The following is a 26,950-nucleotide window of genomic DNA, read 5'->3' as shown; positions in this document are numbered from 1 at the left end:
TGGTTAAACTGTGTCACCCGGCCGTAAATAGCAACTTGGGAGAGGACTGTCAAAGGGCCTGCGGGATTACCATCTCCTCGTAGTTTTCTTGAGGGAACCCTGAGAAAGTCAGCCTGGCCCAACCTATTTCTGGGCTAGGCAAGCTGCTTCTGTTCAGTGGGAGGCTGTCGGCCGAGTCAGCGTGGTTTCTTTTAAAAACCAATCCATCCAGCTAAACTGTCAGTTCTTCACAGGGACTAAATAAAAGAAAACTTGTTTAATTCACTTGAATTTTTAGAAGACTTTTCTCAAAATAGATAGCTCTATTATAGAACCAATACATACTCATGCATTTTTTTCTGAAATATAACTGAAAGATATAAAAAGAAAAAACTCACCCGAATCTCACCACCTGGAGTAATCACATTTTGGACCTCCTATGGTGGATGTGTGCGCTGATACCCCTCAGACTGTCTGATGCTGTGAATCTGTTAGGATTCGATTCAGCTCTGAGTGATAAGAAGCCTGACGTAACATGGCTGGAACAGTTCAGTTGTTTGTTTCTTATGAAGGAAGGCCAGGGGTAAAGAGTCCAGGTCCCCACCATCTTCAAAGTGTGGCTTACTGTTTGTGATCCAGTGTGACTTTACCAGCTTGGGCCATCACATCCTTTCTCTAGTCAACAGGAACGAGGCTTCCAGGTGGTGCTAGTGGTAAAGAAGCCACCTGCCAATGCAGGAGACATGGGTTCGATCCCTGAGTCGGAAGGGTCCCCTGGAGTAGGAAATGGCAACCCACTCCAGTATGCTTGCCTGGAAATTTCCATGGACAGAGGAGCCTGGCAGGCCGCAGTCCCTGGGGCCACAGAGCGTTGGACACGACTGAGCGCTCGCACACAGGAGGGAGGAAGGAGCGAGGAAGGGCATGCTCCTTCCCTTTAGATGTTTCTCAAAGTTGCAGACACACCTCGATGTGTTCCCTGTGGCTAGAATTTAGTTACATGATTACATCTAGGTGCAAGAGAGACTGGTAAATCTTATTTGTTTGTTTATTTGGCTGTGCTGGGTCTTAGCTGTGGCATGTGGGATCTAGTTCCCTGACCAGGGATCAAACCTGGGCCTCCTGCATTAGGAACAGAACCATAAGAGAAGTCCCAGGACTGGGGAATCTTTATTCCAAGTGGCTAGAATTCCACCTGAGATTTGGGGTTCTCCTATGAAAGGGCAAAGGGAAACACAGATGATGAGATGACTGTGTCTGTCACAGGTCTTTCCATTTTGAATATTGGTGAGCTCATTTTGGATCTTGTTATAGGATTACATTGTATGGATTTATTCCTCTGTTGGACATTTTGGTTTCCATTCCCTACTGTCCCGTACAATGCTGAAGAGAACATATTTTTATTTCCGTTTTTTGGCACCCATCTCAGCGTTTGCTTCCTGTCAGTTTCTTAGGTAAAATTGCCCTATGTGCAGATTAAAACTTTGATTCAGTGTTGCTTTCATCTTTCATTTTTACCCACCCAGTGTCAGTGAGAGTTGCCATTTCCCCACATCCTCCCTCACAGTCAGTTTCTTTGTCCTATGCTAGTGTGTGGACAGAGTATTTTCTCTCAGTGTTAGATTTTTGGGTTTGGCTTTTTTTTTTTTTGGCTGTGCCAAATCTTAGTTGCAGCACGTGGAATCTACTTCCCTGACCAGGGATTGAACTCAGGTCCCCTGCATTGGGAGCACGAAGTCTTAGCCATTGTACCACCAGAGAATTTCCCTCAGTGTAATTTTAATTTGTAGTTGTATTACTTTTATAAAGGTTGAACATCTTTACTTTGTTCTTTTTTTTTTTTTTTTGCCCTTTATAGTCATTTGTGAATGACCTATTTGTGTTTTTTGCCCATTTTTCCATTGGAATCTTTTTGTTACTCATTTGTTAGAATTCTTTATATTTTAAGGATGAAATTTCTTTGTTTTGATTTTATAAAATTTTTACATTGTCTCTTTTGCCTTGTTTATAGTGGTTTCTGCCATATCAAAATTTTTATTATAAATAATCAGATGTGTCATTTTCTTGTGGGATCATAGCTTTAGGGTGGTGCTTTTCCTACCCCACTTTTATATCAAGTATTTCCCTTAAGTTTTAGAATTTCTCTGCTCATACTCCATATAAAGATTTTCCAAGAAGTATTTTATCATAAACCACAACAATCTGAAAATCAAAATCAAGTTAGTTCCTCCAGTAAGAGTATGTCTCCTTGCTGCTATTTCTATAGGGTTAGTGTTAGTTTAAAAAAAAAAAAAAAAGCAAAACCCAGCTTTTTTGTTTTCTCCCAAGGACCCAGATGGGAGAGTCAAATGAAAGCTCTCTCCTTTATTGACCCCCTGACTTGATACTGGTGTGACTAGTAAGAAATTTTTTGGTTCAGAAGCCTTTTCTATACCCCCGAAACATTGTTTGCTAGCTTGGTTTTTGTCTCCAACATAAATAAATGCATGTAAAGAACCTATCATGACATACTCGATAAATGGTAGCTGTTTTTAGAACTGTATTCACTTAATCAAAGCCTATTGGTCAATTCGTGTCTTTGAAAATCACTAAGTGACTAAAAGAGATGTGAGCTGTTCTCCTGATTCATGCAGAAGCACGTTCATTCAAAAGCTGAGTTAGCCATACTCTTCTCTGTGCTGATAAGACCTAGGTAAAGAATCCGCCTGCAGTGCACGAGACCCGGGTTCAATTCCTGGGTCAGGAAGATCCCCTAGAGAAGGAAATGGTATTCTTGCCACTTCAGTATTCTTACCTGGAGAATCCCATGGTCAGAGGAGCCTGGCAGGCTACAGTCCATGGGATCGCAAGGTCGGACATGACTTAGCGACTAAACCACCATCACCACACTAAATATGAGAAGAGTCTTGTCATCACTGAAAGTATGTTAGGTAACACCCCTTCCCAATTATCTACACAAATGCCACAGGGAACTTGCTAGTAACTGTGATGTCTCTGCTGTCTCCCTCATGTTTGACTGATGTCCAGATTTGTCTGGACCTTGAACCTTGAGAGTCCCTTCGACTGCAAGGAGATCAAACCAATCCATCCTAAAGGAAAACAGTCCTGAATATTCATTGGAAGGACTGATGCTGAAGCTGAAACTCCAATACTTTGGCCACCAGATGTGAAAAACTGACTCGTTGGAAAAGACCCTGATGCTGGGAAAGATTGAAGGCAGGAGGAGAAGGGGACGACAGAGGATGAGATGGTTGGATGGCATCACCTACTCGAGGAATATGAGTTTGAGTAAGCTCCAAGGGTTGGTGATGGACAGGGAAGCCTGGCATGCTGCAGTCCATGGAGTTGCAAAGAGGCAGACATGACTGAGCGACTGAACTGAACCTTGAACAAATGCATTTCTCTGTGACTTGGGGCAGGGAATGTGCAAAATTTTTAACATGCCTAGAAAACATTCCTGGCTTCCTCTTGAGTTAATAGTAGACGAATAGGGGTCCTTGTTGATGCAGGTCCTGTTAGCAGCTCACAAGTTTTACCATTTTGTTAGACCTTCTTATTCCTTCTTGCTCATTGTCATTGCTGCAGACTTGCAGCTATTTGTATAAATTACATTGTCCTTAAATTGCCTCTACTGCTAAATGATTCATCACGTAAATGATACTTACCAATTCTATACCTCTTTTCCTTTGTTAAAATTATCTTTATCGATCATAGTCATGTTACTTTTTCCAAGCACTTTTATCACCCTTACTGCTCTGTTCTTACAGGACGTATTGGGTTAATAATGTTCATTAAACAGCTGAAAACCAGTCACAAAGAAGCTAAGACTGTAGAACAAAAGAGCTCATAGGTCAATCATATGAGACCTTTAACACTTTTTTTTTTTGGTGGTGGTGGAACACAGCTTTTGTTGTGGGGAGTAGATGTATTCATCTTTTCTATGAAAGTTTAGAGGAGTACTTACCATGCTATTATTATCATTAAGCTATTTCTATTCTTGTCTATATCTCTCATGTTCCTTATGTCCTTTCCTTCAAATCCTGTTGCCTCTTTCTTCTCAGCCACTTTTACAACTTTGTTGTGAACAGAAACCTCTGTAGTTGCTTATTATTCCAAAAATGAATTTTTTCTGATTTAAAAAAAATTAGTTAACATTTTTGAAAAGGAAAAGTCAGGAGTTCAGAAATATCTAAAGCAGAAAGTGAAAGTTCCATCTGGTTAACCACCCTAACTCCACTTTTACCAGTTTGGTTTATGCGCTTCAAGTCTTTTTTTTTTTTTTTTCTCTTTAAACTAAAAAGTATATTTATGTAATTGGGGGGGGGGGTGTGTGTGTGTGTGTGTACATGTGCAGGTACTCAGTTGTGTCTGACTCTTTGTGACCCCATGGACTGTAGCCCACAGGCTCCTCTGTAAACTAAAAAGTATATTTATGTGATTGGGGGGTGTGTGTGTGTGTGTGTGTGTGTGTGTACACATGTGCAGGTACTCGTGTCTGACTCTTTATTTATGTGATTGGGGTGTGTCTGTGTGTGTGTGTGTGTGTGTGTGTGTATGTACATGTGCAGGTACTCACTTGTGTCTGACTCTTTGCAACCCCATGGACTGTATGTAGCCCACAGGCTCCTCTGTCCGTGGGATCTCCAGGCAAGAATACTGGAGTGGGTTGTCATTTCCTCTTCCAGGGGATCTTCCCAACCCAGGGATCAAACCTAGGTCTCCTGCATCGCAGACGGATTCTTTACTGCTAAGCCATCATAAATAAGGTCATATACATAATTCTCTGAACTCTTTTTCTGCCGATGATTATTTTTTAACGGATTTAAAATTCTCTTGCTAGACAGCCAACAATGTTCCTTCCCAAGCCAAGCCCTGTTTTCCCTCCCTCACCCTTAATATTTACTGTCAACACTCTCAACCTTCCTGAACTTCTCTTGGGAACTGTGGGGAGTTGCTTTTTATGACCACTCTCTGCTTTTTTACTCATTTTCACGGAGAGCCAAGTCAGAGGACTGGATAAGCAAGAGGGAAGAGCCCTGTGTCAGTTACCCAGCTGTGGGTGATAGTTAGCCATGCCCCAGCCAGCAAGTGGCTTCTCTGTTCACCGTGCGTGCTACAGAGCTGCTGCTCAAGTGGAAAATGAACCCTCTCTTTTATCCAGCTGTGTAGTCAGTGTGACAGCAAGTGTGATTGGCACCTGTAACAGCTCTACTGCAAGACAGAATCAAGAGACAAAGTGGAAGAAAATGAAAGATTACCAAATAAAATTGAAATGTATTTATAGGAATCGCTGAGTGTTGGAGGGCCTGGCTCACAGTTCTCAGCAGGGATAATAGTTGCAAATTAGGTAGATTTGGCTCAGTCAAAGCCAGTTTAGCTCAGGATGCTGTGGTATCAAGCAGGGATTCTCCACAAAGAGCACTTTCCCTTTCTCTGCCACACTAAGAATCTTTCACACCCTGTTAGGACATTGTGGGTCTCCTAGTGAACTATAGTTATTAGTGGTAGTGAATGTGTATACTTAGGTGTGTTGGTGCAGAGAGAAATCCACAAGCCTTGAAAGAGCTTGGTTCCTCATTTTTAAACAGGTATTAATATTTGGACTGGGTGATCTTAGAATATCTTCCATCTTATAAATCAAGTACTTTCTTATATTTTCATAGTTGTTCGTTGTTCAGTCACTAAGTCATGTCCAACTCTTTGCGAGCCCATGAACTGCAGCACGCCAGGCTTCCCTGTCCTTCACTATCTCCCGGAGCTCGCTCAAACACACGTCCATTGAGTTGTTGACACCATCCAACCATCTCATCCTCTGTCGCCCCCTCTCCTCCTGCCCTCAGTCTTCTCCAGCATCAGTCTTTTCCAATGAGTCACCTGTTTGCATCAGGTGGCCAAAGTATTGGAGCTTCAGTTTCAGCATCAGTCCTTCCAATGAATATTCAGGCTAATTTTTTTTAAGATTGACTGGTTTGACCTCCTTGCTGTCCAGGGGACTCTGGACAGCTGTGCCAAGAGTCTTCTTCGGCACCACTGTTGAAAAACATCAGTTCTTTAGCATTCAGCCTTCTTTATGGTCCAAGTCTCACATCCCAAGTATGGGAGTACTAGACCACCTTACCTGCCTCTTGAGAAATCTATATGCAGGTCAAGAAGCAACAGTTAGAAACAGACATGGAACAACACATAGGTTCCAGATTGGGAAAGGAGTACGTCAAGACTGTATATTGTCACCCTGCTTATTTAACTTATATGCAGACTACATTATGTGAAATGCCGGGCTGGATGAAGCACAAGCTGGAATCAGGATTGCCAGGAGAAATATCAATAACCTCAGACATGCAGATGACACCACCCTTATGGCAGAAAGTGAAGAAGAACTAAAGAGCCTCTTGATGAAAGTGAAAGAGAGTGAAAAACTGGCTTAAAACTCAACATTCAAAAAACTAAGATCATGGCATCCAGTCCCGTCACCTCATGGCAAATAGATGGGAAGACAATGGAAACAGTGACAGACTTGATTTTTTTGGGCTCCAAAATCACTGCAGATGGTGACTGCAGCTATGAAATTAAAAGACGCTTACTCCTTGGAAGGAAAGCTATGACCAGCCTAGACAGCATATTAAAAAGCAGGGACAAAAAAAAAAGAAAGCAGGGACATTACTTGGCCAACAAAGGTTCATCTAGTCAAAGCTATGGTTTTTCTAGTAGTCATGTATGGATATGAGAGTTGGACCATAAAGAAAGCTGAGCACCGAAGAATTGATGCTTTTGTACTGTGGTGTTGGAGAAGACTCTTGAGAGCCCCTTGGACTGCAAGGAGATCTAACCAGTCCATCTTAAAGGAAATCAGTCCTGAATATTCATTGGAAAGACTGATGCTGAAACTCCAGTACTTTGGTCACCTGATGCAAAGAACTGACTCATTAGAAAAGATCTGATGCTGGAAAAGATTGAAGGCAGGAGGAGAAGGGGACGACAGAGGATGAGATGATTGGATGGCATCACCGATTTGATGGACATGAGTTTGAGCAAGCTCCAGGAGTTAGTGATGGACAGGGAAGCCTGGCATGCTGCAGTCCATGGGGTCACAAAGAATGGGTCACGACTCAGCGACTGAACTGTACTCACATCTGTACATGACTACTGGAAAAACCATAGCTTTGACTATGCGGACCTTTGTCGGCAAAGTGATGTCTCTACTTTTTTTTTTTTTTTTTGTCTCTACTTTTTAATACACTGTCTAGGTTTGCATACCTTTTCTTCCAAGGAGCAAGCGTCTTTTAATTTTGTGGCTGCACTCACCTTCTGCAATGATTTTGGAGCCCAGAATTTCATAGAGTTAATTGTAAACGAACCAAGTGGCATGGACAGGTCTCAATGGGTTAATAAAAGACCAAGGAGTTTTAGTGAGAGACAACATTTACGTAGAAGAGAGCTTAGAAATAGTCTCCTCAGGACTTCCCTGGTGGTCCAGTGGTTAAGAATCTCTACTTCCACTGCAGGGGCACAGATTCCATCCCTCACTGGGGAAATAAGAACCCCATGTACCACACAGTGCAGCCAAAACAGAAAGTGTCTAGTCAGGTCTCTTCAGATGAAGAACTTTGGGGTCCACAGAATTCAGGGATGTCATTTGGATTAATACCAGTTTAGAGTCAAAGTTAGAACTAATGCTGTATGCCTAGTTAAATGAAATGTTGGATGCTATGGTGTACAGCCCAGAAATAAAATCTGACCCTGGTTTATTTGAACTTAAAAACAAATTTTCACTTTGGAAAACAGTTCAGTTATTCCTTAAAATGTTAAACGTACATAGCCCGACAATTCCACTCTTAAAGATTTACCCAAGGGAAATGAAAAATTGTATCCCCCTACAAAAACCTGTATGTAAATATTTATGGTGGCTTTATTCATAATTGTCAAAAACTGAAAACAGCAACACAAATATCCATCAGCTTGTGGATGTTATTGATAAGTACACACGGCACATGCATACAATGAGATACTTCTTAGCAATTAAAAAAAGAGTGGGCTATTGATATTTGCAACAGCAGGGATGACTCTCAAGGCATTATACTGGTGGCAGTGGTGGTCATTCGCTAAGTCCTGTCCAACTCTGTGCGACCCCATGGACTGCAGCCCATCAAACTCCTCTGTCCAGGGGATCTCCCAGGCAAAAGTACTGGAGTGGGGTGCCATTTCCTTCTCCAGGGAATCTTCTCCACCCAGGGATCAAACCCGGATCTCCGGCATTGGCAGGCGGTCTCCTGCATTGTAGGCAGATAATTTACCGGTGAGCCACCAGGGAAGCCCTAAGTTATACCGGTCATGTTTGAGACTTCCAGTTGCTCTGCATCCATGCCAGCACTTGTCAGTCTTTAATTTTGACCCTTCTACTAAGAGTGTCATGGTACCTTACTGTGGTTTTAATTTGTATTTCTTTAAGGACTCATGTTTAGCATTTCGTCATTTGCCATCCATATGTCGTCTTCAGTGAATGCATCTTCACACATTTTACCCATTTTTATTGCATTATTTGTGTGGTTATTGAGTTGTAAGTGAAGTGAAGAAGAACTAAAGAGCCTCTTGATGAAAGTGAAGAGGAGAGTGAAAAAGTTGGCTTAAAGCTCAACATTCAGAAAACTAAGATCATGGCATCTGGTCCCATCACCTCATGGCAAATAGATAGGGAAACAGTGGAAACAGTGGCTGACTTTATTTTTGGGGGCTCCAAAATCACTGCAGATGGTGATTGCAGCCATGAAATTAAAAGACTCTTACTCCTTGGAAGGAAAGTTATGACCAACCTAGATAGCATATTAAAAAGCAGAGACATTACTTGGTCAACAAAGGTCCGTCTAGTCAAGGCTATGGTTTTTCCAGTGGTCATGTATGGGTGTGAGAGTTGGACTGTACAGAAGCTGAGCACTGAAAAATTGATGCTTTTTAACTGTGGTGTTGGAGAAGACTCTTGAGAGTCCCTTGGACTGCAAGGAGATCCAACCAGTCCATCCTAAAGGAGATCAGTCCTGGGTGTTCATTGGAAGGACTGATGCTGAAGCTGAAACTCCAGTATTTTGGTGTGAAGAGCTGACTCATTTGAAAAGACCCTGATGGTGGGAAAGATTGAGGACAGGAGGAGAAGGGGATGACAGAGGATGAGATGGCTGGATGGCATCACCGACTCAATGGACATGGGTTTGGGTGGACTCCGGGAGTTGGTGATGGACAGGGAGGCCTGGCGGGCTGCGGTTCATAGGGTCGCAAAGAGTCGGATGCGACTGAACTGAACTGAACTGAGTTGTAAGAATTTTTTTTTAATGAGAGTGATAAAAATGGTATTTTGTTAATACAAATTTATTTTCTAAGTTAAAAATAATTACTTTTATGAATCATAAAATTAATCTGAGTGAAAATGAAGCTCTTCTGATGAACACAAAAATCTGAAATCAAAGGTCAGTGAACTACATTCTTACATTAACATTCAGTTTTTTATTTTGGCTGGAATTATAAAAGTTCTTTTAATTTTCTCTTTTCAAGTCCTTTATCAGATATGTGTTTTGCAAATATTTTCTCCCAGTCTCTTAGTTATCTTTCATTTTCTTAAGGGTGTCTTTTGAAGAAGTTTTAAATTTCAATTAAGTCCAATTTATAGATTTTCTTTTATGATTCTTCTTTGAGTAATCTCAGAAACCTTTGCCTAACTTTCCCTCTCTTTTTCTAAAATTGCCCTAGACATTAGCCAGTTGCATGTGGCCATTTAACAGTTTAAAATTGTATTTTAATTAATTAAATTTTAAATTAAAAGCTGATACTTGATTCTGTTATTAAGGAAATTTTAAGTACATTCAGAAGATCTAACTGAAACTAAATTTCAAAATAAGACTTAAAATGATTTTACCGTTAGGAAATACCATATTTTTTAAAGGCTAAAGTATACGAATGTACAGCTTCTCAGAAGTATGGAAATAACTCTGTCGGCCATCTTAATTAACTCATTGAATGCTCTCCTTTTCAATGCAGGAGACCCTGGTTTGATTCCTGGGTCAGAAAGCCCTGCTGGAGAAGGGATAGGCCATCCACTTCAGTATTCTTGGGCTTCCTTTGTGGCTCAGCTGGTAAAGAATCTGCCTGCAATGCCAGAGACCTGGGTTTGATCCCTGGGTTGGGAAGATTCCCTGGAGAAGGGAAAGGCTACCCACTCCAGGATTATGACCTGGAGACTTCCATGGACTGTATAGTCCATGAGGTCGCCAGGAGTCAGACATGACTGAGCTACTTTCACTTTTTCTTGGTTTATTCCAAACTGTCTTACAAGTAACCAAGCAGGAGTTAGGTAGTGGTACAACAGGGAAGCAATATTGAAGGAGAAATTAGAAGAGATTACTAGAGAAAAATAGGGATATTTTTATTGCTAATATTCTTGAATTTTTTCCTATCCAACTATCCTATCCATATTAACTCTTTTGGTCTTAGTATAATGCACTATATATATATATATATATATATATATATATATATATATAAAACTTATAATGTGTTCAGTCGCTCAGTTGTGTCCGACTCTGCGACCCCATGAATCGCAGCATGCCAGGCCTCCCTGTCCATCACCAACTCCCAGAGTTTACTCAAACTCATGTCCATCGAGTCAGTGATGCCATCCAGCCATCTCATCACCTGTCGTCCCCTTCTCCTCCTGCCCCCAATCCCTGCCAGCATCAGGGTCTTTTCCAATGAGTCAACTCTTTGCATGAGGTGGCCAAAGTATTGGAGTTTGAGCTTCAGCATCAGTCCTTCCAATGAACACCCAGGACTGATCTCCTTTAGGATGGACTGGTTGGACCTCCTTGCAGTCCAAGGGACTCTCAAGAGTCTTCTCCAACACCACAGTTAAAAAGCATCAATTTTTCAGTGCTCAGCTTTCTTCACAATCCAACTCTCACATCCATACATGACTACTGGAAAAACCATAGCCTTGACTAGACGGACCTTTGTTGACAAAGTAATGTCTCTGCTTTTAAATATGCTGTCTAGGTTGGTCATAACTTTCCTTCAAGGAGTAAGCGTCTTTTAATTTCATGGCTGCACACATCCGCAGTGATTGGAGCCAAGAAAAATAGTCTGACACTGTTCCAATGTTTCCCATCTAATTTCCCATGAAAGTGATGGACCACGTGCCATGATATTAGTTTTCCTGAATGTTGAGCTTTAAGCCAGCTTTTTCACTCTCCTCTTTCACTTTCATCAAGAGGCTTTTTAGTTCCTCTTCACTTTCTGCCATAAGGGTGGTGTCATCTGCATACCTGACGTTATTGATATTTCTCCCAGCAATCTTGACTCCAGCTTGTGCTTCTTCCAGCCCAGCGTTTCTCATGATGTACTCTGCATATAAGTTAAATAAGCAGGGTGACAATAGACAGCCTTGACGTACTCCTTTTCCTATTTGGAAGCAGTCTGTTGGTCCATGTCCAGTTCTAACTGTTGCTTCCTGATCTGCATATAGGTTTCTCAAGAGGCAGGTCAGGTGGTCTGGTATTCCCATCTCTTTAAGAATTTTCCACAGTTTATAGTGATCCCCACAGTGAAATGCGTTGGCATAGTCAATAAAGCAAAAATAGATGTTTTTCTGAAACTCTCTTGCTTTTTCGATGATTCAGCAGATGTTGGTAATTTGATCTCTGGTTCCTCTGCCTTTTCTAAATCCAGCTTGAACATCTGGAAGTTCACGGTTCACGTACTGTTGAAGCCTGGCTTGGAGAATTTTGAGCATTACTTTACTAGCATGTGAGATGAGTGCAAGTGTGTGGTAGTTTGAGCATTATTTGGCATTGCCTTTCTTTGGGATCGGAATGAAAACTGACCTTTTCCAGTCGTGTGGCCACTGCTGAGTTTTCCAAATTTGTGGGATTGATTTACAAGAAAGTATTTGAGACTTGTACTGATTTGAGTGCAAAATCAGTGTCATTGACTGTGTGACCTTGGGCACTGACAATCGAGTTGATATTGATAGTGTTTACTTCATTCAGTGTGGGGGAAAGAGCTAATTTAACATTGGATAGAAAATGTTTGCCAGTAATTCTTATTGTTCCTGGAGGTAATTCATAGAGTGATATTTTCAATTTCTGTTCCTTTCTAAGCAAGGGTCTACTTTTATTTTTAGAATTTATTTTCAGATGTCAGCATTGATGTTTATTTTTATGAATATGTATTCTTTATAAATATAGCTATCAGATTAATGGAACATTTCTGGTAATTAGATAATTATCAGTAGCATTTGAAATTTTTCTCATAAAATTAAAAGCCTTCCTGAATCTTGCTAGAGAAATGTTTTGCCAAACTTCAGAGAGCATCAAGGAGTTTATTAAAGTCAGTAATGTAATCTCAAAACTTGAGAAAAAAATCTGGGTGGTATCTGTTTCTTTCCTTCCTCCAAGGCAATATCTTACTGAATTTTGTGAGGTAGCATTCTCACTTTATTCCATTTCTATTGCCCTGTCAGTAGTTGTAAGTCATGTTCCCTTTGCATCTGGACCCGTATAATAAGAATCAAAGTGAAAATCATGAACCATTAGCACTAGTAGTTCCTTGAAAATTAACAAACATACCTGGCAAATGCTATACTAATATTCAAATATTTATCCATTAAACTCCGTTAGATTTTGCTTTTGTACCGTGCGACTTTTGTTATAAAGAAAAGGGCACTACAAATTTTGACAATAGTAGGAAAGGTATAGTTACAGAATTCTAATGTCTGCAGAAGCGTCAATAACAATACAGAAAAACACTCTTGCCCTCGTTACTAACATAAAATAGATGTTAACGGTTTGCCTTTTTTCTTTTTGGATCAGATCTTCCTCTCCTCCCCACTTTTGACATAAGTCGTATCTAAAGGCAAGATTCCCAATCTTCACTTTTCCTCCCTCTCCCAAAGTTAGTTGTTTCTTCAAGTTGACGTGTATCATACCCTTGCGTGGCTTTATTAGTTTAGTGTATGTTGCAGTGTGTATATATATATTCAGTATTATTGGTGGCTTAGCTGCTAAGTCATGTCCAACTCTGCAACCCTATGGACTGTAGCCCACCAGGCTCCTCTGTCCATGGGATTTCCCAAGCAAGAATACTGAAGTGGGTTGCCATTTCCTTCTTCAAGGGCTCTTCCCCACCCAGGGGTTGAACCTGGGTCTCCTGTTTCACAGGCAGATTCTTTACCAACTGAGCCACCAGGGCAGCCCTCAGTATTTTTCGGTGTTGCCAGATTCTTCTCCAGAGTGATTGTACTAATTTATACTCCAGTTTGACTACCTTCTTTCCAAAATATAGTATCTTTAGTCTAATTTTAGTCTTATCAGAATTGTCTTTCTTAGCTTATCAAATCCTATTTTGTCTGTCCTTGACACAGGTGGTACTGAGCTTCTTTATACCTTTACTTACTGACCACTTATGTTTCCCCATTTCTGCTGGATTTCTAAACCTTTTTATTGCTGTTAATTTGAATGAGCTTTTTGTACTGAATAGGTTACCAGCATTTTTTAAAAATAACATTTTTTGGAAATACCTTCTCTCAGTCTCTGGCTTGTGTTTTCTCTCTGTTGTGATGTCTTTTGAAGGCTTTCATTTTAAGGTACCATAGTCAAATATACGAAACTTTGCCTTACACTTTGTGCTTCTTGTCTCTTTAAGAAATTCCCCAGTATCCCAGAGTGATGAGGTGTTATCCTCTTTCCATTTTATTTTTCATTACAAATTGTGAAGTTTTTGTCTTCTTAAGTCATCTGGAATTAATTTTTTTGTGTGGTGTGAAGTAATTATTCCAAATGGGTTTCAACTGTTCCCAGCACTCCATATATTAGTAATGCTGCTTTTATTTCAGACTCCAAGACACACATGTTCCTCTTTTCTGGGCTGTTTATTCCTTTACCACTTGTCCACAAGCTATTTTAGTGCAACGTCTTACTGTTAATTACTCTGTAGTAAGTGGTAATATCAGAAAATTTAAATCTTCTCTAATAGTTATTCTTCAATATATTTTTAGCTGATCTTAGCTCTTAATTGACTCTTTCATATGACTTTTAGTTTCCATAAAAAGTAGATTAGTGAGAACTGATTTTTTTTAAGTAGGTTTGTTTTGAGGAATTGGCTCATTTCATGTTAAATATAAGAACCTTACAGTAGTTTACTTTCAAGTTTTTCCTCCCATTCTTTGTGCTGTGTTGGTCACACATTTTATTTTTATACATTATAAACTCCACACCATATTGTTACCATTTTTTCCTTTAGACAGTTAATTATATTTTTAAACAGTTTTAAAAGCAGCTTTTAAAATTTGCATTTATTTTCACCATTTCCAGAGTTCTTCACTTTTTTGGTATAGATTCTTTCTTCCTCAAGAACTTCCTTAACATTTTTTTTTTTTTTTTAAGAACTTCCTTAACATTTTTATAACACAGTCTGCTGGCAGTGAAGGCTCTCCCCTTTTATTAGTCTCTTAGAGTCTTTTTTTTCCCAACTAAAATCCCTGTTTTTATACTTTTTTCTTCCAACTTTATTGAAATGTAATTGACATACGTTACTCTGTAAGTTAAGGTGTACAGCATGATTTAACTTACATATATCACAAGATGATGGCCACAATAAATTTAGTGAACATCTATTATCTCATATAGATATAAAATTAAAGCAATAGAAAAGAAAAAATTTTCCTTGTGATGAGAACTCTTAGAATTTACTCTTATCGCTTTTATATATAACATATAGCAGTGTTAGTTTTATTTATCATTTATATTATATTCCTAGTACTTATTTATCTTACAATAAGTAAGCTTGTAATTTTTGACCACCTTCATCCAATCCTTCCTCTTCTCACTGCTTTGCCTGTGGTAACAACAGTTTTGACCTCTTTTTCTGTGTTTCTTTCTAAAGTATAATTGACCTATAACTGTTAGTTCCCATTACATGTCATAGTAATTCAGATATTTCTTTGTATTTCAGATGTATTTCAAAATGATCACCAGAATAAGTCGAGTACCATCTGTTGCCATACAAATATATTACATAATTATTGGTTCTATTCCCCACACTGTACATTTCAAACCCATGACTCATTCATTTTGCATCTAGAAGTTTGAACCTGTTAATCTCCCTCACCTATTGTTTCTGTTTTTTACAACAGCTTGTTTTTCCAATTAACATTATTTTTAAGGAGAGTTTTATATGTTGGGTTTTTTTTTTTTAAGTTTTATTATAGAGTTTTATACTTTTTTTTTACTTTTATGATACATTTAAATTTTTACCATATACAACATGGTATTCTCATTTTAATTTTTTTTACTTTTACTGAATGTTTGTTGCTGGTATGTAAGAACTCAGTTAATTTTAGTAGGCTGATTTTTTTGGTATCCAGCTATCTTGATGAACTCTCTTAGTTGTAGTAGATTTTCTTCAGAATGTCTTATAAGCATATCATCTGTGGACAGTGACATTTTTATTTCTCCACTTCTAATCATTTTATCTTTTATTTTTCTTGTCTCAATTGTCTTATTGCATTATATATCATTTCCAGTATAGTGCTGAATTTAAGCAGTCATAGTGGGTATTCTTTTGTTCTTGACATTTAGGAAACTGTTTCTTATGCTTCATCATCAACTATGATGTAGAATTTGGTTAGCGACTTATTATCAGATTAAAGAAATACTCTTCTGTTTATAGTTTGGTAAGACTTTTTACCTTTAGATTGATATTGAGTTTTTTAAATACTTTTTCTCAATCTTTTGAATTTTGTTTTTCCCTATATTCATTTGTATGTTAATTATACTAATTGGTTTTCTAATGTTGTACCAAGAAGGAAAAGCATTTCATTAAAATCAATTTGCTAGAAGTATTTTTTTAATGTCATATTTGACTCAGAAAGAACTAAAGTTTATTTCACTGCCAGAGAGAGAAAACTGAACCTCTTCTCTCTGCTCACAGATATCCACAGTGAATATATGAGTTAGTTAAATAGAAAATTGAGAAAAAGAGGGAAAAAATTATGATGATGATGTCATTTACAGCTTCCTTCATGAACACTGTTACCTATAAAAAAATGTTCCTTTATAGTGTGTAAAATTCTCCCAAACAAGATTAAAGAGCTTTTGGCACTAGCTCAACCTAAAGGTTACATTACAGAGCTTTAAAAACAGTTTCATCAGTAAAACTACTTTACAGCAAGAGAATTCTATCATCTTTTGTTTATTAATCTTTTTTATTTAATGGAAGGGGAAAGCCAACAGAAAAAAATTACTGCTTATGATAGATTGCAGACATATTTAATAATTTAATCTTTGCTTTGCCTTAACTTAGCCAGCTAACTAATTTTCTCTGTTCACTAGATTATAAATTCAGTCTACATTCTTATCAACTCAAACTATGGCCTTTCAGAGCATGTCATCCCTGCAGTGTTTTTGGCGTGTGACGCCCCTTTCGCTCTGTGCAGCGTGGCATGCTGTGGTGTGAAATGCTCTGCGTCTACATCTCATTCTCCTGGTTCACGTGCTGGCTCCGCCTCCACAACTTTGGGACCTCCCAATTTCTGTGCTGCATTTTCTTCATCTGTAACATGGACTATAGTGTCTACCTCATAGCGTTCCTGGGAGGATTAAAGGAGTTAAATGTAAAGTTCTTGCAGAGTGCCTGACATTTAATAAATACCATATCCTAATAACTCTATGTATTATCATTACTTTAAAGAAGACTAGGAAAGAAGAGTGAGTACATATGTGATGTTTCAGTCCATGGTTCTGTCTGCAAAAGAGACTTACTTCTCTCAAAGCCAGTTTGCTAAACTTGAATTTGCTATGTGATGAAATGGCCAAGTTTACCATACATACAAGTCTGACAAATTCTTTATTTTTTATTTGTTTAATTGAGATATAGTTGGTTTGCCAAATTATGTTGTTGTTGTTGTTATTAATGCAGTTTACAGTAATTCATACGGCTTTTAAAGATTTCTGTGAGGCCAGATTGGCTGGTTGTCATTTTGTGTTCATAGCAGTTTTTTAAAATTAAAGTCTCTTAGATTGGCTAAAACCTGAGGTCATAATATGAGTCTTCTTAGTAACAGTTGTAATATTCAGAAATATATATTTCAAAACCAGAAACTGCTCCCCCCACCAAGGGCTGTGTACCTCAATGAAAGGAGTACTAGAAAAATACCATTTGCTTATTCAGGAGGTCAGTAAGGAAGATTGTCTCTGCAAGGAGCTGGGGCCAGTGCTTTGAGAGTCTTGAATCTGATTTGTCTGCTCCTCTATAAGTACAAATAGTCAAGCTGAGAAATCTACTTAAAGATTGATCTCAAGATGGTGATACATAGAATTCCCACAGACGTAGCCCCACCAAAGATGGGCTCACCATCCAAAAATTTAAAACAACAGTAATGAAATCCATTATCAATTTGAATCATCAAACCTAACAAGACTCCTAAGAACCTTAGACAATTGTACAATCTGATGGAGAGTCTAAAATTAAAACATTGAGTGACCAAAGACATAAATGAAGATACCAAACCTGTGAAGAGACCAAGATGTTATTTTTTAAAAAAGAGAACTTCTAGAAATGAAAAGTAGTCAGTGAAAAGAAAATTTCAGTAGAGGCGTTTAAATAGCAGATATGACACCAATAGGAAAGAATTAACAAATTAAGATAGAGCTGAGAAAAGTATCCAGAATGGAATATATAGAGCCCAAAAAACAAAATATGAAAGGATAATATAGTTACAGAGACAGAGAGTAAAATGAAACATTACAACATACATTTAATAGGCATTTCACTAGTAGAAACTAGGAAGAATGGGGTAGAGGTAGTATTAAAAATGATAATAGCTGACAGTGTTTTTCACAGCTATGAAAGATGAGTCCTTATATGTTAGAAGCATAAATCTCTCCCCCCCAAAAAAATACCAATGTACATCTTAATAAAATATCAAAACACTATGGCAAAGAGATTTTAATAGCCACCTATAAAGGATTACCAGTTAGACTAGCAGCAGATCTCTTACTAGCCCTAAGAGTTGCCAGAAGACAGTTGGATTAATATATTTGCTGTTTAAGATAGTTTGCTACCTTGTAATTCCACCACCATAACTATTGAGGAGTAAAGTCAAAATTAAGAAATTTCCAGACCAAAAATGACTAAGAGTTTACCATTTGAAGGAAGTAGACTAAAGGATGTACTTCAGGAAAAAGGGAATTGGCCCTAAAAGAGAGAAATGAGATACAAGAAGGATTGGTGAATAAAGAAGTTGGTTAAAATGATGGTAAATAATCATTAACTGTTTTTTAAAAAAAAGTGTAGAATAATTCACTGACTCTACAATACTGTTGTTAGGATATATCTTTCTTTAATTTGCATAGCACTGAGAGAAGAAACAGAATTAAATCATGACAAGTTGCTTTAATGATTGTGTTAATCAGTACATTACTCTGTTACACAAACTTCTCATTCCTTTAAAATTTTTGTTACCCAGTTCAAGTAAAGTGGCAGTTGTCTTCGTAAACTTTGCTTCAAATGTGATAGAGAATCCTTTTGTACATATGTTGGATATGGACCATATCAGTTTTGAAATAGTTTCCACAGTAGAAAAAAGTCAGTAACAACTAAAACTCAAGAAATGATAGTATAGTGATATTACTGAGAAATAACTAGAAGAAATAGCTCAAAAGTAGTTGCTTCCTGAATTTGGTGATTCACTTTTAACTATATATATGTAAATTCCATTTAAAAAAACATAAGATGATCCCCTAAAGGAAAAATTGATATAGCTATAATATTATTTAGAAATAAATCTAAAAATAGATTTTGAGACAAAGAGCATTACATAATGATAAAACATTCAATAGTAATCATTCCGATTATGTAGCAATGTAGCCTCAAGATGTAAAAAGCAAAATAGGACAGAATTACAAAAAGAAATCAACAAGTTCTTTTCTCCTGAGATTTAGGTAAGATAATAAACTTGATCTGCTCTGTATACAACAATTAGATTATATATTTCCAGTTTTCATGCACACTGGTTCATTTATAAAAAATCAACTATTCACACTATACTGTTACAAAGCAAGTTTCAATGAATATCGAAGTATATATAAACTATATTCCCTGCCCACAAGAAAATTAGAAATCACTTACCAAAAAGATAACCATTACCACTTTTATATTTGAAAGTGAAACCAAGCACATGTACACATACAACACACAGTTCTTTGCGGCTCAAAGCAGAAATCACAACAGAAGTCACATGGTACTTAGAAATGGATAAATTGAAAACTCAATGTAAATTTGAAAGATTCCTCCGGAGCATCACTTAGAGGGCTGTCTGTAGCCTGAGTGCGTAATTTAATGGGCTGCACTGCACATCCAACTGTAGGAATTTTTACAGATAAAACTTGAACAATAAAACCAAAAGTAGAAATTAAAAAGCAGGATGTATTTATGTTCATGATAATTGACTAGTTGGTTTTGAACTAAAGGAATAAAACATCTTAAAATGTAAAGGGAGAACAAAAAAATTAAAGAGAAATCAGTGCGTTGCTTCTGGCTCAGAAAAATGTTATTATATAGTAGAAATGGCAGCATTCCCTAAATACACAGATTAAATGTAGCCGCCATTAAGATCCTTGGGAAGACTATCTTAGTACTGAAGTCTTCATTCTAACTTGTTTTCAAATATTTCAGTGTAGTAAAAACTACAGCATTGAGGGCAAAAACGGAAAACAAAACCAAAAAAGGACAGTGGACAAAATAGAGATTTCAGAAATAGATTTAAATTGTTACAGGACTCAGAGGTGTTAAAAACTAAAGATGAGTTCAAGTGGAAGAAGTTACGTTTAATGAATTTTGCTGTGACATTTAGAAAAATGGAATCATGTTTGTCTCAGTTGTGGATAAGAGATAGATTTAAGACTCTTTATGAAAACAGTATTTTCAGAGATCAGATTGGTTTGTCAGCACAGTAGCTATTCTGCAGAAGTGTGTCAACATCAAAAGGAAGGCAATGAAGACAAGGGCAGAAAATGGACAGTTGTTAAATCTGAGTGATGGGAGTTTATTTTACTAATTTTGCTTACTTATGTGTTTGAAATTTTCCATAATAAAACGGTTTTAAAGGAAAGTAAGAGAATTGGAAATATGTTTACTAAGTATAATTGATTAAAAAAAAAAAGTACCCCCAAAATGTCAACAATGCTAAAAAAAAAAAAAACATATAAAACCTTATGTTTGCTAGAATATTCACTTTTGCAGAAGTAACTGTTATCTTCCTGGAGGGAAAACTTGCAATAGAAAAATATTTGTAAAATTGTTTGTTCCCTTTACCTAGTCTTTTTTTTTTTAATTGATCGGCTGTGCTGGGTGTTTATACATTGGCTGGGCTGGGTCGGCATTGCTGCATGCAGGCTTTCTTCTTTTTTTTTTTTGCAGGCTTTCTCTAGTTGCACAAGTCGGGGGCTGCAGAAGGTGTGGCTTGTGGGCTTAGTTGCTCATGTGGGATCCTAGTTCCCAGACCAGGGATTGAACCCATGTCTCCTGCATTGGCAGGTGAATTCTTAACCAGTTGGACCACTAGGGATGTCCCTGCCTAGTCTCGTGGGATACACAGATGTCTAAAACATTAGTGAATGCCACAATGAAATAGAATTTCTTCTTTAAAATGCTGTAAATTTAGGTGTCCCCCCCCCCCAAAAAAAAATTTTTGGTAGCCCCTTCAACCCCTTCTGTAACTATAGCAACAACGGATACATACTCTATGTCAGGTTCTGTATCTGTTCATTTAGTCCTCACAACTTGAGGAGGGTAGCTGCTACTACTGAATCTTGTGGATAAGGAAACTGTATCTTTGCAAAGTTAAGTAATTTTCCCAAAATCACTTGTTAATAATGAGCATGACTAGTTTTTGAGCCTAGGCATTTTTGCTTCAAACTCCCTGCTTTAAATCATTTCATCAAACTGCCTCTCAAAATTAAAGCATTTATCAAGTAGTTGATTTCCTGTTTAGGGTCATTTAATTGCTCCTGGATAGCCACTGCTGACGTTTACTAACTTCTGTTTTGGTAGATTCCAGACGGTTTTGACCGTAGTGCTAATGGGACTAAGCAGTGTAATGGATCTTCTGCTGTGTGACTGATGACATTGTAAATAGGCACAGCCTTTTTTGGAAAACATTTTGGCAGCATATTTCAAGAGCCATAAAATGCTTATATTTTTTTGACCTAGTTAATGCCACTTCTGGGAATCCTCGGAAGAAATGGTCCAGTATGGAAAAAGCCTTGAGCGCTAAAGTTAACACCACAGTCATGTTTGTGATAGAGCAACCTAAAGCGACCGTAATTGTTCAACAGCAAGAGCAGGATTAAACAAGTGACGGTGTATTTTTTCTAGGCAGCCAGTAGAGATGAAGTGCTTTGCAACAACAGACAAAGAGCACAGAGCTGTAAGTCGTCAGCAGCACACAGGGCAGTAGTGCCCTGAAATTACAGCTTTTACAAACATGGAAGTCAGGGCCTGTAAAAACACTGGTGAGGAGTAGTTTTCAATTTTTTGTCATCCTTTTTCTAATTATGAAATTAAAATCACATGATCACTTACTGTTTTTGTGCATTACTCTCCTAAGCCTTACTGGATTATAATCTACTTGGTGATTGTTCACAACTGCATGTTGGAAACAGGCAGAGAGCATCAGTGGAGCAGAGAAACTTGGGGAACCTTGCCAGGTGGCTCATTGACTGGTGACAGTTACTCTTGTCTCAGCAGACTGAGCTGACCCTCACAAAGTGAGCAGTGCAGTTTGGGAAGCAGGAGTAAGATCTCTGGAGTCTGGAGAACTTGCTGTGTGTCTTTGGCTCTCTTCTCAGCCCCTTCATCTGTGCAAAAAGCTCTATTTCCTGACTCATAAAATTGGAGCTACTGACATCAAAGTCTGGCACTCTTAGTAGATGCTCTGGAAATGTCTTACAATCGGTTATGGCCTTTATAAAGTGGTCCTTGCCTTTTTTTTATCCTTGGATGACAGGAGCAGTTAGATGGCTAACTTCCTTTGCCTGAAATCTGAGCAGCAGCTTTGCCATGTCCATTTTCTGTCTTCTGCTGGAGCTTGTTATCCATGGTTTAAAGATGAAGATCAAAAAGATTTTGTCATTTGATGTGGCTGGCTAAATTTTCAGCTTTGTTTTAGTTATATATTTTTTTCTGGTTATAAAAGCATGGTAAATGCTGATAGTCAAACATTGAGAAGATGCAAAAAGCTGAAAGAAGAAAATGACACTAATCTTTCTACCCAAAAATAACCATTAGATACATTCCAGTTCTTTTTAGGTTTTTCTGAATATGTGTTTGTTTGTTTGTTTGTTTTCTTTTGTAGGAGAACTCTCATTAGAACCTCTGTTATGTTTGGGACAGCTTTAACAGGTCGCTCTGTGTTCATTTTGAGATAGTTTATGTTTAACAAATACATGATTCCTAGATAAGTTTGAAGACCAAGCTGGCAATAGGAAACAGATGGAGAAAGGACAGGGGTGGATAGCTCTGTCTTGATTAGTTGGAAAATATATTCTATAGTTCTGATAGCTCTTAAAGAATGAACTTACAGGTAAAGTATAATTACCCAAATCATGCTTCCTGGACTTTTTTAGTACTTTCTTGCTACTGTTTTTATTGTAAGTAACCCTGTACTATTTTAGGCCATGAGTTGTGAATTATACAATGAAAAATACAATTATCTTATATAAACTTGGAATAAAGAAGCTTGCAAGGGACTTCCCTGGCAGTCCAGTGGATAGGATTCTACACTTCCACTGCAAGGGGTCTGGGCTCGATCCCTGGTTGGGGAACTAAAATCTGGAAGCCACACAGCGGTGGCCAGAAAAGAAGCTTGCAGAATACCCAAAATTTCTTGGCTCTCGGCCTTATCAGTTTTAGAAACTGCAGTTTTAAAAACTCATCAGTTCCTGTACTGTCTTCCGGAGAAAAGTAGGAAATGTATCCAGTGATAGAACCAACAGAGCAACCAGTAGCTGTAAAGACTCAGCCTGAGCCGTGGCGGCCACGTGGGAGCAGCACTGATGTTGCATTACTCTGTGTGTGTGGGTACACAGTCACGCCCGACTCTTTGCAGCCCCATGGACTGTAGCTCACCAGGCTCCTCTGTCCATGGGATTCTCCAGTATAATACTGGAGCAGGTTGCCATTTCCTTCTCCAGGGCATCTTCCTGAACCCAGGGATTGAAACCGGATCTCCTGCATTGGCAGGTAGACTCTTTACCACTGTGCCCCCTGGGAAGTCCTGCTTTACCCTGACTTTTACTTAAATCAGAAAGAAAGAATGTGTCTGTCCAGAGATGAAGAACATTGATCCTTCCATTTTCTGGACTTTGCTGTTCAAGACAGGCTTCTATAGGATGACTTAAAAAGTGAGAGGAAAGGTCTTTTTCCTCTTCTTTAATTTTTTTCTTCAGAGCAGCAGTCAAATTACGAAAGGTAACACAGAGTCCACCGCATATAAATAATTCTCAGTGTGGTGTATCTGTCATCTCCACTCCATTGAGGAAGACGTGAAGAGTGAAGTCGGCGTGTTGGTTTGCCCTGTCACTCTCTTTCAAGTACACCTTGGTGGCTCATGTCCCTTTGACTTCTGAGGTCTGCTGCCACAAGCAGGAGGCTGCTGATTGGTTGGGAATTGGTGGTCATCACTCCAGTCTGCTATCTGCACATCGGGGAGGTCATTTGTCCTGACACGGCTGAGCCATTAGGAGCCATTACCCTAATACTTGTTTGTTTACCTTTCCCAATCATTTCCTCCTAAAGGAAAGTCACCTGACTTATTTACAGAGGAGAAAACTTAACCTGTAGCACAGTTTGAGATTCCAGCTTAGAATTTAATTTGACTTTACCCAGTGGACACGCCTGAGCGACTCTGACTTTCTTTCACTCTCACACAGTACTTAAGTGTGATGGGATAGTGAAAATCTGAATGTGTCATGGGAGAATGGGGCGGAAAACTGCAGCCTGGAAACCATCTATTTGGAATAACCTCGGCCCCTCTGACACTCTGCTTGCCTGAGATGTAAATTGGTACCCTACAAAGAACTGGGTATGATCCGAGGTAGAGAATGCTGAGTGTGAGGGGAGGTGGTATCCAGAGCTGTGATAGGGAGGAAACCACAGAGAAAGTTAGCTGGATTTACACCCTGTTGTAATGAGAGAAGGTGGTCAGCTTTGTTTCAGTTCAGTTCAGTCGCTCAGTCGTGTCCGACTCTTTGCGACACCGTGAATCGCAGCACGCCAGGCCTCCCTGTCCATCACCAACTCCCGGAGTTTACTCAAACTCATGCCCATCGAGCCAGTGATGCCATCCAGCCATCTCATCCTCTGTCGTCCCCTTCTCCTCCTGCCCCCCAGTCCCTCCCAGCATCAGGGTCTTTTCCAACGAGTCAGCTCTTCGCATGAGGTGGCCAAAGTATTGGATTCACTGTATTTTTGAGACTTCTTCTGTAACTGATTATTGACAAAAGTTTTTTGGTTTTTTTTTTTTTTTCTTTTCAGTATTGCCTGTCAGGGCACCCAACCTTACCATGCAATGTGCTCAAATTCAAGTCAACCACCATTATGCTGGACTGTGGACTGGACATGACTTCCACCCTCAACTTCCTTCCTTTGCCACTTGTTCAAAGGTATGTACTGACGCATCTGAAATGGAATGAGCTGCAGTTGGCTGAAAGATGGTCCCCAGTAGCATCAAGATGGCAATGGCTCGTGTGTGCTCCAGAGTTTACTTTCTTCCCTTAAAAACCTTCTTAAAGTAGTATTCTTTGGCTGGGTTGATGCAAAGTGTTGTATTGATTTATTGATTGACTCCTTTATTATAACTTCTCCTGAGCTTCTGTGAAATGTTCCTGCAACTGCTCAGTGCAAGTGAGGTCATGTATATTTCATCTTTCTTGCTAATTCATGTAGGAACTGATAAATGGTCAACTGATGAGTCCCAAGAATTGAATTTTAGAATCATTTGCAAGGACTTGACATCATAAAGCCTGACATTTGTTTTTGGTAGATATCTATGTATTAGATATCTACTAGTATCTAATACTGATCATCTGTAGATATCACAGAATCATATATGAAGCCAAAGTCCTTGTCTTAAAGCAGAGAGATTACCCCAAGCCTACAGGCAGCACTATTGACTCTTACTAAGACCTTGTCTAAGAGATCAGTTTTCCACCTTGCTGCTATTTAGGAGCAGCAATTTATAAAAGCAGCAGATCCTTTTAGAAGCAGATACAGTCCCAGTAGCAAAAAGTGATACTGCATGAAGGAAGGGAAACACAAAGCTATCTCAAGCAGATTTAAGGACTTAAAAGCATAACAAGCTAGGTAAACCAGCTCATGTGTTCTCATTCACTGCTCAAGACTTCATTGTCTGCAGTCATTATTCATAATGATAACCCCGTAACCTTCTAGAAAAAATATAATTAAAAGTGAAGGATTGACTTTTTTCTGAGATAAGGCATACAGTGGTGACTCAAGAGCCAGACATGACTGAGAGACTAAACAACAACCAAGGCATAAGTTAAGGTGATGGGGACAAGGTCAAAGATAATTCCAGATTACATTTTATGCATAACTGATAAAATTCAGTTATAATCACACCCAGCACTTAGAAATACATTTACTGTCCACTGATACTATCTGAAAGAGAAGAGAAATATATTCAGAGTTGATTCAAGAGCTGTAGGTGTCACATATATTTCTTGACAAAGATGATGAACAAGTTTTTCCTTATTAAAATAACCTAGTATCGCTGTCTGTGTCCTTCAGGTGATTAAAATGTTCGTTCCCTTGATGTTAACAGTCTGCAGTGGCCTGGCCCACAGGACACAGACAAGAACGGACAGCTCTTCTTTCCTCACGGAATTTATAGTCCGTCAGGAGGAAAAGAATTACACTGCTGAAGATTTAGTTATACTTGTGTTACAAAAACAACTGTCTGTGTGTTTGTAATTACTAAAGAAAACAAAATGCAGGGTATGCTGAGGGTTCCCACGAGGGGACCCGCATGCTCTGTAGGGTCATGAATCATCTAGGTATTCAACCCTGGATCGTGCAGACAGTCCTCGCTACATGTTTTCCCTGTCCTGTTGGTTCCCGTCTTTAACCAGTTCTGTATTCTCAAGTCGATAGAAAATCTGCTTCTACCCTCTTCTCCTTGTCACTGTTTTTTTCTCACAGGGACATTATACTAATGGGATGATTAGCAGCCCATGGCAGTCCCTCACAAAAAGTGTTTTCATTTGCTCAGAATCTTGGCGATCTGCTTGGCTGAAATATTAATAGTTTCCCCCAGTCCCTCCCCACCTCTTGATCCTGCTTTGTCTGTCTTCAGAGCACTTCTCGTTATATCATACAGACATATTTGGTTTACATATTGTCTGTCTTCTCTACTGAAAGCGAAGTTTTATAAGGGCAGAGATTTTGTTTGCTCTCCGTTGTATCCCCAGTGCCTAAAATAGTTCCTGGTATGCAGTAGCTGCTCAGTAAATATTTGTGATAATGAATGAATCACTTTATCTTCTCTGGTTCCCAACCCTTCTCGCCTCTGAGTCATTTCACTTTTATAATCTTTTCTTTATCTTGAATCTTTTCATCTTGACTCATTCCTCCCCATTTAATTATGCTCAATCACTTCTAACTTAAAATTTTTTAAAAATACCTTTCTAACCTTTTCTCCACTCCACTGTCCCCTCAGCATTCCTGCTCCTCCCGTCTGCTTTGCCCACACAACCCACCAGGACATCTCTCAGTAAAATCACAGATGACTTCCTTGTCATTAGCTGTGATACTCAGTTGTCATCCTCATTCTCCTCGACCATTTAGCATCACTGTCCTCCATGATCATGCCGTCCTGGTTTTCTTTACTCCTCTGACTCTTCCTCTCCTGTCTCCTTTG

General features: G+C 38.8%; 1 protein-coding gene across 1 annotated transcript in view; it reads left to right on the top strand.

Moving 5' to 3' along the window:
* The window catches only part of LOC122453251 (integrator complex subunit 9), a 120,782-nt gene that overhangs the window by 13,790 nt on the left and 80,042 nt on the right, over nucleotides 1-26,950 (top strand). Inside the window, exon 2 of the mRNA XM_043487166.1 lies at nucleotides 24,550-24,677. Within this exon, the coding sequence (XP_043343101.1) occupies nucleotides 24,550-24,677 (128 nt within the window). The remainder of the gene's footprint in view (nucleotides 1-24,549; nucleotides 24,678-26,950) is intronic.

The sequence above is a fragment of the Cervus canadensis genome, chromosome 14 (genome assembly GCF_019320065.1).
Source record: "Cervus canadensis isolate Bull #8, Minnesota chromosome 14, ASM1932006v1, whole genome shotgun sequence".
Taxonomy (NCBI): Eukaryota; Metazoa; Chordata; class Mammalia; order Artiodactyla; family Cervidae; genus Cervus; species Cervus canadensis.
The sequence above is the reverse complement of the archived record's forward strand: the minus strand, read 5'-3'. Positions and strand labels throughout refer to the sequence as shown.